The sequence below is a fragment of the Adelges cooleyi genome, unplaced genomic scaffold (genome assembly GCF_023614345.1).
Source record: "Adelges cooleyi isolate 19-005CV unplaced genomic scaffold, UGA_ACOO_1.1 ACOO_flye_CR_arks_rails_tigmint_CR_PRNA_108, whole genome shotgun sequence".
Lineage (NCBI taxonomy): Eukaryota > Metazoa > Arthropoda > Insecta > Hemiptera > Adelgidae > Adelges > Adelges cooleyi.
The window spans coordinates 2518313-2532785 of NW_026095761.1; the positions used below are offsets into that span (position 1 = coordinate 2518313).

At 31.7% G+C, this 14473-nt stretch overlaps 3 protein-coding genes across 5 annotated transcripts in view; 2 read left to right on the top strand and 1 right to left on the bottom strand.

Moving 5' to 3' along the window:
- The window catches only part of LOC126847522 (FH1/FH2 domain-containing protein 3), a 41718-nt gene extending 41254 nt beyond the window's left edge, over positions 1-464 (top strand). For 2 of the 3 annotated variants that reach the window (XM_050587827.1, XM_050587828.1), the window contains one exon: positions 19-463. In XM_050587827.1, the coding sequence (XP_050443784.1) occupies positions 19-92 (74 nt within the window). In that variant the 3' untranslated portion in view covers positions 93-463. Of the gene's footprint in view, positions 1-18 lie in introns of all 3 variants that reach the window. The other variant, XM_050587829.1, reaches the window with a different exon arrangement.
- Positions 202-12257, bottom strand: LOC126847531 (probable chitinase 10). The gene is made up of 7 exons (XM_050587840.1): positions 12117-12257; positions 11856-12041; positions 2804-3015; positions 2442-2717; positions 938-1123; positions 734-856; positions 202-664 (listed from the first exon to the last, which is right to left on the bottom strand). The coding sequence occupies exons 1-7, from the start codon at positions 12187-12189 to the stop codon at positions 503-505; spliced, it is 1218 nt and encodes a 405-aa protein (XP_050443797.1). The 5' UTR covers positions 12190-12257; the 3' UTR covers positions 202-502.
- LOC126847530 (uncharacterized) lies at positions 4240-10588 on the top strand. Its single transcript, XM_050587839.1, has 2 exons — positions 4240-4539; positions 9242-10588. Exons 1-2 carry the CDS (start codon positions 4381-4383, stop codon positions 10574-10576), a joined length of 1494 nt encoding a protein of 497 aa, XP_050443796.1. The 5' UTR covers positions 4240-4380; the 3' UTR covers positions 10577-10588.
- Positions 12258-14473: the final 2216 nt, after the last annotated feature.

A 14473-nucleotide genomic window follows, 5' to 3' on the forward strand; every position in this document is an offset into this window, starting at 1 on the left:
GTTTATTAATGTTTACAGTGAGGCGAACGTTGCGGAACGGATTGAGCGACGAGGACAAAAAGCACTTGGCATCTTTCATAAAAGGCTACTGAACTGTGATATAGAATTGACACCGAATTTTACGACTGATAATATATTAGACGTTTCTTAATTATTTTCTATTATAGATGTATATGTACACATTTATATGTATAAAAAACATTTTTCACTTTTTTTTTTTTACGGTTTAAACACAACCGTTTTCAAGTACGTCCCGTTTCGAGAGATTTTACTTCTTCCACAAACGTTCTCACATTGTTTTGTTTTTTTTTTCGTTCAATTATTATCTAACAGAAACTAAAGATGCAAAAAATTAAAAAAATGATGATCGTGTTGCACGTTAACGCGTTTATTGAATGATTAATTGATTATATATGTGATGTTTTGATGAAAGTACCTATGAAATATACAAATGTAATAATTATTGTTATACTATATTCAGAGCCGTTTTGTATTTTTTTTTTCAATCATCCCCAGGACAGACTTTTGCTCGTCTTCCCTTTAGGGTTTCCTGGAACGCCGTCAGCATAGGATACAATCCACAACCGCATTGATTGTTGAAGTCGTCGAAACCCAATTCCCAAAACATGGCGCCCTTCAGTTGTTTTTCCAAAATGAATTTTGTCTGTAAACACAATGCGCGTTTACATTATCGTTTTACAGAGTAGTTATTATAAACCCCCCCCCCCCGTACTTTTTCTATAAGACTTTCAACGCTGTCGTATCCGACCCAATCTCCTTGGTCGTTGTAAGCGTATGCGCCCACGTGCTCCAAGTAGACTTCGGTCCAATCGTCTTGTTCAATATGTATACAAATCTAGTTGTAGAAAAGCCAAAAACAAAACCGGTGTCAGGTATTGTCAATAAGTGATTACAATATTAAATGCAGAATCTGTACCTCTTGGAATGACAGAACTCCCACTTCTCCGGTAAATTTTCCAGCATCCGGTTCGCGGTTTGCCGGGGCGCCTATGCCGTTTGAGTTTATGTCGGCCAACTTGAACGACTTACCGTACAGCGGCATTCCCAAGACCACTTTATCCGGACACAGGCCTTTATCCAGCCAATATTGGACCGAATCTTGCTAAATATAATAAAAAATCATATTCAGCTAACTATTGTTAAATACACTCTTAATGCACAATGTTAGCTGTTTCAAATTCGTTTAAATTTAACATCCGGTCAAAAGAAATGAGTTTCAATATTATTATTGTTAAATTGTGTGTTTGTTAAGTTTACCAAAACAGGTTACCAAAGCGGTTACCTCGATTCCAACGTTCTCATTGGTTATTAAGCTATGTGATAAGTTATCACTGATAACTGATAAGTGATTGTGTATTATCTTTAATTTGTCAATTTGTATTATTATTTGGCATTTTATTTTACTTTTTTTTTAACGTTTCGGTTTGTATAAATAGTTTATTTATAATGTTTTAACACATTGTTTAGATAGTCTGTACCTTTCTAAAAATAGTTTATCATTAAAATAATATTTTCTATTTTAAAGGCCTAAAAAGAAAAGTAGGTAGCGATAGGAATTATTTCCATTGTTATACTCGGGACAGGCAAGACATTATAAATATTATCTAAATTACAAAATACAATAAATGATGATAATATTTTAACCTATAACGCAAGTCTGTGCCATTCCATTTTACCTAACCTACCTACATAAAAAAACTTTTGCTTACCTAATAACGAGTTATCGAAGATGTGTTTTCTGCTGTTTTCTAAATACTCGATATAAAGAAGTTCCTCATTAAATGTGTAATTCATTATTAAATATTACTAGTATACTCAGTCAACAAAAATTATAAAACAATTTCTGAACTCTAATAGTAAAAATATTATACATAAGTACTACAATACATTTTACCAAGCCGATTTCGGGTGATTAATTTAACAATCGTTTTAACAATGTGTTAAGGCTAACAACGAATCTCGTTGTTAAGTATAATTAACAGTAAATTAAATTCTTAACAAATGTCGATCAAACGGCTGAAACCGGTTGATTATGTACTACTGCAGATTCAAAATTAGCATCCCCAAAAATTCAAACCCCAATCCTCGGATTTGTTCACGTACAATTTCAATGATTTAATAAATAGGTACCCTATTCAAATTCAGAAGCCAAACTGATTAAGAGGCAGTTAGGAAGTTATTGGAAACAATGTGTGTAAGTACAATATTGTCAACGTACTTGGCGCACTCTAGTGGTGAAAAATTGAAACTATTATTAGTCATTTATCTGGGCCACTGAAAATTATACACTTTTGTGTAATCCAACTAATGCGCCTCGTATAAGAATAATTCGGTTTACATCGGATTTTTAGCACCTCCAAAATTTTAGGGTCTAGTAGTCGCTCCTATGAATATTTGCAAGTCGTTAGCAGCCAGCTTACCACGTTCCACGGTCTCGTTTCGCCCAGTTGGTTGGTAAAAGGCGCACAAAGTCCAGTTTTATTATCCCTGTAACTATAATAGTCGTACGCCATTAAACCTATCCAGTCGGCATTCAGGTTGAGCACGTCCACTTCGTAAGACACGTCCACCACCTCCGGATTGGCCGAAACCGCGACGGTCAACAGGAATTTGTCGGCTTGGAATTTTTTCTTCAAGCCTTTCAGCAAGTAGGAAAACATTTTCTTGTCGTGGTCGCCCGGTGACTTGGTGGTGGCCTGAAACGCGAAAATTTGTCACATACAACCGACCTAAGCTGCTAACCTAGCCGGCCGGTTGTGTCGAATCTCTAATTAACCCTCACCTGATAGTAACCGGGATACTCCAAGTCCATGTCTAAACCGTGGAAATTGTTGTCCTTGATGAATTTGTGCGCGTTCACGATGAACTCGTCGATAACCTGTTCGGATTCGAAAAGAGGACTCAACTGTTCAGCCGTGGAATATGTCCAACCTCCAAACGCCAAAAGGATTGTCTTGCCTTCTTTGGCACAGCCCGTTAAGATGGGAACGAGTCCTGTAAATAGCATTTTTTGATGTTTATCAGACGATAATGATTTATTTGTCAGGAGCCAGATTTAGGGGAGATGACATTTTTTTGTAACTTAAATAATTGTAACCTGTACGTTTAATCGGTATTTCTGAATTAAGAATTTTTAACTCAAATAACTTTTACACGGGTAAAAGCACAGGTTTTACACACTCAAAACTTGTCTTAATGTGTGAAAAACAAATTAATAACGTATAAGTTACCAGTTTTAGATTACAAAAGAACCCCCTCCCCCCTATCTAAATTTGGTTTCTGGCTGTAAACAAAATATAAAACGTTTTGAGTTATTGTTTTTTGAAAATAGTCAAAAATTTGTTTTACAAATGTCGTTTTTTCAAAATTTTTTGTATATGATCAAGTTTTGTACGTGCATACAAGATGTGTTGTTTTATTTTTAATACACCAATTAAACAAATTATACAAAATAACTGGCCATTTTCTTTCCTTTACCATTTTTTTTTGTCTGATAATACTAATTTTTGCTTTATTTTAATTCTCTATAACTCTAAAAAAAAAGAATTGATCTTATATTGTCTTATAATTTTATTGGTAAACACAATTTTAAATATTATGCCAAATATACTGCAAACAGTGGAAAAATATTGGTTGACATAAAAAAATCAGAAAATTGCAAGTATTTTTTTTAAACAATTTTTATAGACTGTAACTGTAAAGTATAGAGACCTAAAAACATTATGGATTTAAAGATTTTGGCTTAATATTTTAGTTTCTATACGAAGCTACTCAGGCAAGAAAGTATTGTTTTTACAATAAATATTCCATTAACCAGGACAAACATACCACTAATTCATAAGCCATTAAAAAAATCAAGACATGTTTTCCAACCCATTCCTTGCTGGTGTAGTAGTTTTTTGGTTTTTCTATTTTTTTAAAAAATAATTTTGAGCTAAAAACCACAATCGATGACTAGAAATAGTTTTTAGTAATCGACAAGCTTCTTTTATTTGTTTTATTAAAAATCCTCGCTAGTCCCTACTAACATAATAATCTGTAAGCATTATTATTACCTATCTCTGTATAACATATACCTTTTGATCCAAAACCGTCTTTCATATTATTGAGTAAACGTCAAAGTGTGTAAAATTTACACACGTTCAAGTGTTGGATTCGATCACATACCTTTATTTATTTTGTTAGTGTGTACTTCAGAGAAACACATAAACTATTCAATAAGAAAGTTCAGTCTATAACGCGTTCAAACGTATCATCCACTGTTTTTCAGTTTATAAATTATTATTCCATCGTTTTCACATATTATATTACACAACATAAACGCCATTTACAAGAGTACTAGTATCTCGATTATTCGTAATGGCAACAAATCCGTGTGTTATAAGTTTAACGGTCAAGTTGGTTATCTCTTTGACGACTGTGACGTCAAGTCCATTAACCGACAAGCTTGTACTTAGACCTATCGACGACCAAGTAAGAAATGCAGTAGACGAGTTGGATCTTCGCGACAAAACAAAGGTGAATTAAACACATAAAACGTATGCTACTTGTAATTATATATTTATGCCTCTTTTATAAAATATTTAAAACTGAGTTCCCCCTAAAAATCTTTAGCCTCTATTAAAACCCACCAACTACTGTTACTGGTAAATAATTATATTGATGTTAATGAATAGTATGGATTTTTTTTTTATCTGAATCACAAAGTATATTTTATACCTACCGCCATGTATTTTATCATTATTGTAGGTCGCACACAATGTACGAACTTTTGTTATTTTCACGGGTTTGCCAGGTTTGCTTATTTTGTTTGCTCACCTGGCGAACAAAGGCCTTTGACTTGCTGTCGAACCGGCGACAGTGAGCGCTAACACACCGCCACCTTACCCACTCGGCCACTTCTCCTCCTACTATCATATTACACATGATAAAAATTTTGACTACAATTTGTTCTTTCCTATCAAACAACACTACATTTTTTAACGTTGCGGCGAGGATGTACTTTAACTCGCTGTTATTTAGTTGAAAATTGGTCGGGTCGAGTTTAAATATTTAGTATAAGTCATATTTTTTTTGATGTGCCTCTTTTGAAAACGATTCGACGCTTTGTGTGGTGTTGACTTGACTGTGTAAAACACTGGGAAAAGTTCATTCCCTATTCTAAACCATTTTTTTTTTCAATAAGCACCACTAAATGTTAGTTTTGCAAACTTTAAAAATTATCTTTCTGAAAATAGTGATTATATCAATACATATAACTATCGGAGTTTGGACTAAGTTAAATTAGGTTATATTACTATAGTGTTATAAATAATATTTCTAAATTAATTAAACAAATTACACGTGTAACCTATTATAAATCAGTAAACTACACACTTTCCGTATTTCTTTTTTGAGCTTCCATAATTTCAGTACTTAAATCCTAAAATTAAGCTAAAAAAAATTAGGAAAAAATGAAAAACCTTCCCCCTTCTGGGAGTTTGATGAAGTTTGGATCTGAGGCTATATATCAAAGTGTATCCACACCTAATAAATGTGTGGATGTATTTTTTAAAAATTTTTAGTATGGTTAAGTTAGGTTAGGTGAGTACAATAGTATTAATAGATATGTATTCTTTCTCAGCTTCAGAGGCCGTCGAGGCCCTTTGCTGCAACTTACACTTCCTTCCATTTCTCTCTGCCCAATGCTACCTCTCTATGGTTTTCCACTCCTAGCGTTGTTAGATCCTTTAAGACTTTATCATACCATCGTTGTTTAGGCCTGCCTAAGAGCCTCTCCAATTTCCAATGCAGAACATCTTTTGCAATCGTGTTAGACCTTAGCATGTGACCTAGCCAGCTTAGTCTTTTGGCTCTAATTACCCCAATTATTTTTGGTTCTCCAAAGATGTTATATAATTCTTCATTTGATCTTATTTCATATCTTAGTGTTAAATTGTTTATTTTTGGTCCACATATCTTCCTTAGGAACTTTTATTCCACTATTGCCAGTTTTCTCTCGTCCTCTAAAGTTGTTGGCCGTGTCTCGCATGCATACGTTATGATAGGTCTTGTTATTACTTTGTAAAGTCTCATTTCATAGGATTTCTTTGATAGTAGTTTTGAGCGCAGACACTTGTATGTAAGCACCTGTTGCCTGCTGAAACACGTTTCATTAGCTCTTCGTGGTTGTTATTTTGGCTGTTCAGTTCTGTGTCTAGATACTTAAGGCTATGTACTTTTTCAAATTTGTACTCTCCAACCTGTATGTTCCTTGTCTGATGTATGTGTAGTTGCTGCCTTGTTATACACATATACTTGGTTTTCTTTTCGTTTATTTCAAATCCTATAGCCTTTGTACTTCGTATTAATTCTTCCGTTGCTAGTTTTATATCGCCTTCAGTTTCCTCAAGCACTACAATATCATCAGCATACGCTAATATTGACACTGATTTCCCTACGTCAATTCCTTTATATTTAGTATGTATGCTCCGAGCTACCACCTCCAGTGCGATGTTAAAAAGTGGTTTATATACTAAAATAAAATAAGAAATCCAAAAAAATAACTTGGTTAAATACAAAATCAACTGTGAAAATCATTATTAGTTCGTCAGGTAATGCCCAAGTTGAAAAATGCAATTCATATATTATACAATGAATATAATGAACCTAACCTACCATTTGATTCAACAACAGGGGCCGTGTCAATGTTTTCAATTCTGTGTAAATTAACTGTTCCAACTTCCAATGATTTGTTTTATGTTGCATACAACAATCTATTCTACATTTAACATTTAGCTTTATTTTTAATATTACAAATGTCCATTAGGATGCGTTATTGAAACAATACATCAATGTCGGAAATTATTCAAACGATTTCATTGAACTTCTGAACACTTACAAGACGTTCAAGAACCCTCCCATCAGTTTTAATGATGACGAAATAAGATTATTGACTACCAGTAACACAGAAGATTCAATAAACGATAAAATACTCGCTCAACTGAATTACTATCGCAAGATTCAAGAAATTCAGTGCGCCGACTATTTGATATTGCAGTACATGTTGTATGATACTGAACCGAATACAGAAGAAATTGCTAAGTATGTATACAGTATGATAGCGATGGCATACAAAGGGAAATCCGTTGTATTTAAGTGGCTTTGGGAAATGTACTCGATATCACCTTGTGTCACCGACTACGGACGACGTGGTACAACCATTAAATATGATGATGCAAGATTTTGAAAATTTTCGAAAACCTTTAGCCGATTTGGTAGAAATGTGTGTGCGACATAAATATATAACAGTCATAGATAATGATCAACAAAACCCTGATCGCAAAGTAAGTAGGCCACATAAGGTACATAAATGTATGAGATTTTTTAATTTTAAGATTAAAAAACATAGACACTATAAACCGATGTTGGAGGAATCAAGTAGTAGGCCAAATTTGGTCGTTAATATTGAGGACTTTTATAAGTGGAACCACGAAAAACATGAACTATTTAAAAAAAATACACCTGCATTGCCTCTCAGTTTCAACCATTTATCCTTAGCATGTGTATGGCAGTGTACGACGTTTTTGATTGAACCAATACCGAACGTAACTATTGACTGGACTGCGATAGAGAAGGCGTACACATTGGATCGTCAAACGTTTGAAAAGTGTAGTTTCACTAACTGGAAGGAGTATCCGTTTACATATATTCGTTTTCAAAAATCATTTAGAGATATCATAATGCTAAAACTATATTGTTATATTTATGTGCTAATATCTGTGTATGACCCGTCTGATTATTTATTTAATGTTTTTTTTAAGTCCCTGATTTCCGATATGCTTAAGTTCAGTTACATCGAAGACAAAACATTAAACAAAGTAATAACGTTGTATGATAAAGTCGATGAATCTAATAAAGAAGAGATTGAAGAAGTTTTGCAAATAATAACAGATGAAGTAAATACGATTTTGTCAAATTTAATTATTGGGTATACTAATAAAACTAAATTGGCCGACTTTTCAGACATTGAAACACCATCATGTACTCATTTTCAAGTCCTACTTAAAAGACAATTAGACGATTCAAAATATTTTCTAATGAAAATTAATAAACAACTTATAGAATTTATCCAACAGTTTAGTAGAAGTTTAGACGGATTAACATTGGATGTTTTATCATTCTTTATCAACGCAAGTAAAAATACATACCTTGATGTATTCCCTGAAAATTGATTCAAATGCATCTCATACGAATATAACAAATAATAACGTTACATACGCTTGTTACTAAAGTTATAATAATTACTATAAAAAAAACCGTTTGTCGTTTCTTTTATGATAAATAAATAAACACATATTTCCTTTAACCGTGTCCAAAAACATTAAATTTTTTTACTATGGTATTTAAACTTAAGGTTAAGCTAAGTGAAAAAAGATTAATCGAATACTACAGAATTATAGAATGGCCTATAGACAATAATATAATAACTTGTTATCACACAAATAAAAACAAAATTATTCCTCGTTTAACGGAAAAAATATATGGGAAAAAAAAGATTAGTAAAGGGTTAGGGAGGTTAAGGTCCAGCACCAGGCACCAGTGATTCTCAAAATAAAATACACTTCAATATATTATATTTTATAGGTACCACGAGTTATCAGTACTCCTTAATAAAAAAAAAATAGTTAATTGTTACCTCAATTTTATTATAATGATAATTTATATTTGGCAATTGATTGTACGAACATTATTTCAAAGATGTTAATTTGGTACTCAGATAAAGTTATTCGAAGTTGCTCTTGGTACGCTAACAATGTTCAGGTAAGAGACACTCGTGTCTATCATGGTATATAATAAGATATTTTTAAAAAAGGTATCAGGTAGCTAACGTATTACACGCTGTTATTTATTCGCCTTGTGTGGAGTTAATACAAAAATCATCTGTGAAATTCCCTTAATACTAAAAAAAAACTGTGAAAATCCTTTATAGTCCAACAGGCAATGCCCAAGTTGAAAAATGCAATGAGTATGTTCATATTTAACTGTCTTTATATTATAAATCGAACAACAGCTTGCCATTTGGTTCATTTACCAGGAATCATGTCAATGTTTTTATTTCTATATAAATTAACTGTTCCAACTTCCGACGATTCCAATGATTTGATGTATGTTACATAATAATCTATTCTAAATTACACATTTAGCTTTATTTTTAATATTACAATTTCCATGTTGTTAGGTTGCGTTATTGGAACAATACATCAATGTCGGAAATTATTCAAACGATTTCATTGAACTGCTGAACACTTACAACACGTTCAAGGACCTTCCTATCCGTTTTAATGATGACGAAATACGATTATTGACTACCAGTAACACAGAAGATTCAATAAACGATAAAATACTCGCTCAACTGAATTACTATCGCAAGATTCAAGAAATTCAGTGCGCCGACTATTTGATATTGCAGTACATGCTGTATGGTACTGAACGGAATACAGAAGAAATTGCTAAGCATGTATACATTATGATAGCGATGGCATACAAAGGGAAATCCGTTGTATTTAAGTGGCTTTGGGAATTACATATCACCATTTGGTCACCGACCGAGGACGACGCGGTACAACCGTTGAATATGATCGTGCAAAATTTAGAAAACTTTCGAAAACCTTTAGCCGATTTGATAGAAATGTGTGTCGGACATACATATATAACAGTCATAGATAATGATCAACAAAACCCTGATCGTACAGTAAGTAGGCCACGTTTGTTAAGGAATTTTGTGAAATGGTTTAATTTGAAATATAAACACAATAAACCTGCGTTGGAGGAATCGAGTAATAGGCCAAAGTTGGTCGTTAATATCGAGGAATTTTATAAGTCGAACCACGAAAAATATGAACTATATAACAAAAATACACCTGCATTGCCCCTTAGTGTCAATCATTTATCTTTGAGATATGTATGGCATCAAACATCGTTTTTGATTAAACCAATACCGCGCGTTACTATTGACTGGGATTCTATAGAGCATTTATACATATTTGATCGTCAAAAGGCCTATGATCAGTTTGAAGTTACCCATGACTGGAGAAAAGAACCGTTTAAATATATTCAATTTCAGCAATCGTTTATAGATATCATCAGGGTAAAACTATATTGTTATATTTGGGTGAAATTATCTATGTATAAACCGACTGGTTATTATTTTAAATCCCTGATTTTCGACGTGCTTAAGTTCAGTTACATTGAAGACAAAACCTTAAACAAAGTAATAATCATGTATGACGATAAACCTAATCAAGAGCAGATTGAAGAAGTTATGAAAATAATATTACATGAAGTGAATACAATTTTGACAAATTTAATTAGGAGTACTAATCAAACTGAATTGGCCGACATTTCAGACATGGACAAACCGTCATTAATTCATTTTGAAGTCGAACTTAATAAACAATTTGAAGCATTCGGACGACAGTTTAATGGAAGATTGAACGGATTAACATTGGATCTTCTATCGTTCTTTATCGACGGAAGTAAAAATACACATCTTGCGGTTTTCCCTGAAAATTGATTTATATACATCACATACCTAATACGGATATAATAATTCTAAAAATAATGGTTACAAAAGTTATAATAATTAATATCAAAAAGCCATTTGCCGTTGGTGTTATAATAAATAAATAAACACATATTACTTTTGACCGTGTCACTTTTAAATAAACGCTTCGATGCGAATTTGTGGATAATATGTTCAAACCGGTTATAAACCGGTTTAGAAGTGATATCGCGGGACCAGCAATAATGTACTTAAAATTTAACATTTAGTCTTGTGCAGGGTGGATACGATAAGGGATGATCGTCTGTCTGTACAAATGTACCGTCATAGTTACCCATATATCGTAATTAACAATATAATGACAATATTTTCATTACCTGTTGACTGTTGATTCACACACACATAGCAGCCTGGAAACTGACTATGGCCAAAGTGTAAATTTACCCTGTTTTTGGGATTTTTACTTAATAAAAAAAAAAAAAAATTTACTACAGATTTTTGAGAAATTTGTAAAAAAACACATCATTGTAAACGCACCGAAGCTAAAATGTACAAACAAATTTTTGAATTTTGATTTCCTTAAATGTACTCAAACAGTAATTAGCCATTCTCTATGTAGCTTTACTTCACCTTTATTACTTCATCTGGTCTCCTCTCACCCAAAGACGACTAAAAATATTGTATGAGCTTTACCTTGGATTATTTAATTTTTTATTTTTAAGTGGTCTGTAATGTTACGACGGAAGATTCTATGCAAAAGCCGATTAAACAGATAGTTTTTAGAGCACAACTTATTAAGAAAATTATTATAATTTTATCAAACTATCTAAAATAAATTTGTTAAAAGTAAAGCGTTTTTATAAAAAACATTTTTTTTACTTCTACTTTTTTTTTTTACTACTACTAAATTCTTACAGTAATGCGTTTTTATAATTTTTATTTCTTAAAATAGTTCTTTAACAACTAAACCGAATGATACATACGTTAAAAAAGATATAGAAACGGATATATCTACACATTAAGTTTATAGAACTTTTTTCGAATATATTTAATCTAGTTGTAATTCTGTTCTTTAGATGTATACAAGTATGAACTCTCAACACTGCCAACTATGCACTTACCCTGCACAATGTATGATTACCAAAAAAGTATACATGGTGATTGTTTAATTATAATAATTTAATTTTAACCTTTCCTCCTGTCCTGGATTCGGATAACTTTACAAAAAGCTATCCCACACCGGTTATCGACCAGTGATAATAATTTTTAGTAGATACCTAATCAGTTATACCTTGGGCCATGTCCTCGATGAGCAATCCGTTTTTCTTGTGGTCGTACTTGGCGAACGAGTACACCAAATGTGTGCATGGCGTCTTGCAAACGTCTATTTTCTTAATGTCGTACGAACCGGCTCCGGGTCTATAGTGCGACCAATCGGTGAAATAACCGACCACGACCTTACCGTCGATGCAGCTACCTGTGTGTATGAGCACAGCGATTATATTTCAATAGAAAACAAATTCAAAAAATAACAATAAAATTTGATAATTACACGAAGGCGCCAAGGCCAGCAGCGACAGACAGGCGAAAACCGACAAAATTGTTTGCATCATAAGTTCTGGCATACCTAACACCACAGCGCGGATAGGTTTGAAAAATGTTTGTTTCCAAATTGAAAATGTGTGTACAAATCCAAACTAATATATACCAAGTCAAACCGCACGGATTTTAATGCGCGTCCATGATCGCATATTTTGTTTGTCAATGTACACATTGACTGTATAAATCAGGTGTAGGTGCGTGCAAATAAAAAATATACATATGTACTAAGTCAATACCTAGTCAAAATAGACAAAAAACAAAAAAAAAACACTGGGAAATAATAAATTACCGCACTTTTAGCTGTTAAAAAACACATTCAATATTAGCCGCTGTGTTTTGGCAATTATATAACAGTAATAACAATATTAAAAGTATTTAAGCCTATAACAATAATATATATAATATCTATTGTGTATAATAGGCTGTTTTAATAATATATATGTTGCATCATGAATTTTTAAACCATATCCTTGATATGTTGTCCAAAGCTGTACAAACACAGAGGAGAAGTACCTAATTAGATGAACAAAATGATACTTAACTTAATGGGTAAATGTAGGTCGGTCAATAAATTAAATTCCCAATAGTTTGTGAGTTGACTGTTGTAAAAATGTATTCATTATCGAATGCTCTACTTAATTTTTACTGATTTATTGCTACTGATGTATACATATAGCTACTTAATATTATTCATATTGTTATACACTGCAACAGAGTAAATAAATTATCATGCGCATTTTTTTTTCATCCCAACGATGCTGCCAAAATGTATATATTATTTTTATTTGTAAAAAAAAAAAAATAGAAAAAATCAAATCGAGTTACAAAATATGCTGGCGTTTATTTTTCAGAAGATATTTACCACTATAACGTTAAATGACTTATTAAAATAACACTTGTGGACACAGTGGACTTTAAATACTGAAAGTTAAGAAGTGATAGATGTTGATGTCTTCATCTTTAAAATTTCAGCAGAAATTGTATTTTATTTCTACAGTTTATTTTAATTACAATAATTATTAGATAGGTCATTGGAAAAAAAAATCATTACAGTTGTTTACAACCGTTAAAAAACTACATGTTAATATATTTAAATATTTGGATATAATTGAAAAAAACTTTAAAAAAGAATATCTACATACAATTATTATTTTTCTTTGTGGTAAAAAACGAATACTCGATAATATTACTAATATATTTTTATCAAATCTTACATTCGTAAGACTACAATCTATTATTTTATTCACACATATTATATGCCTGTTTGATTAACGTGGGTATTTATAAAACAATATGCGCAAATTACAATTACAACTATTTAATGTATCGAATAATATTTGTTATCTGTCCGTACACGGTTGCCTATTCCTTTGAACTATATCAACAATAAGTAGACAGGTAGGTACTTGTTGTAATAATTAAAAGATAACAATTATTGTTCAATGTAAAATCAAAACGACTTAAGTACTTAATACTAATCATGCGTTTGTATCTATTTGAGTGGCCGGTGATTAGTCAGGGAAAAAGAATACTCGTTTAAATATTATTTCAACGAGTACACACAAGTCAATTATAATAATACAATTGTATTGAAGGCACTATAATAGTATGTTGTTGGAACGTATCATACACATGTTTCAATGAATCGTTTAAAAAATTAGTCCAAATAAAGTCCACAAAAAGAAAAATCAAATTTACAATAAAAATTAACGGCGATGATGGAATAATAATAACTATTTAAATGACCACTTATGTTAAAAAAACAATGTAAAAAATATGAAAATTCTTATATTGTGTTTAGAAACAAATAAAATATATATATTGCACATAAAACATATTATAAAAAAAGCTTATAATTTATTAAAAAAGATAACTTAGTACTCGTGGAGGAAGAGAAATTAACAATAATATTTTATATTTGTTTAATTATAAATTATTATCACAGCAAAAGAAGATTAACTACTACAAGAAATTTGTCTTACATTTCATGTAAATTAATATAAGGCGTGATTCACTATGAGACAGTTGAGGTCTCTATTAAGATTCATTTAAACATCTTAGTTGTTTTTTTAATGCTATCTTCACCATATTTGACAAACTATTAATATATGTATATATTATAATATTTTCAAATTGTAACCGAATTTTCCTTTAGACGTTTTCTCGTGAAAGCTATACAAGATTAGTAATGTATTACACTTGTATACAAATACTACAGAACGGCCTTATCACTCTGTTTATTGTTGTACTTGTCCGTAAGTGGTGTTTAGCAAATGATAAAAACGCGTTTTGATCGTTTTAATTAAA

Excerpts from the sequence above, each read along its gene's own strand:
- LOC126847530 (XM_050587839.1), top strand. The coding sequence starts at position 4,381 with ATGGCAACAAATCCGTGTGTTATAAGTTTAACGGTCAAGTTGGTTATC. Across the intron at positions 4,540-9,241 it reads ATCTTCGCGACAAAACAAAG|GTTGCGTTATTGGAACAATA; the intron begins GTGAATTAAACA and ends CCATGTTGTTAG.
- LOC126847531 (XM_050587840.1), bottom strand. The coding sequence starts at position 12,189 with ATGCCAGAACTTATGATGCAAACAATTTTGTCGGTTTTCGCCTGTCTG. Across the intron at positions 3,016-11,855 it reads CATCGAGGACATGGCCCAAG|GACTCGTTCCCATCTTAACG; the intron begins GTATAACTGATT and ends TGCTATTTACAG. Across the intron at positions 665-733 it reads TTGAAAGTCTTATAGAAAAA|ACAAAATTCATTTTGGAAAA; the intron begins GTACGGGGGGGG and ends TTGTGTTTACAG.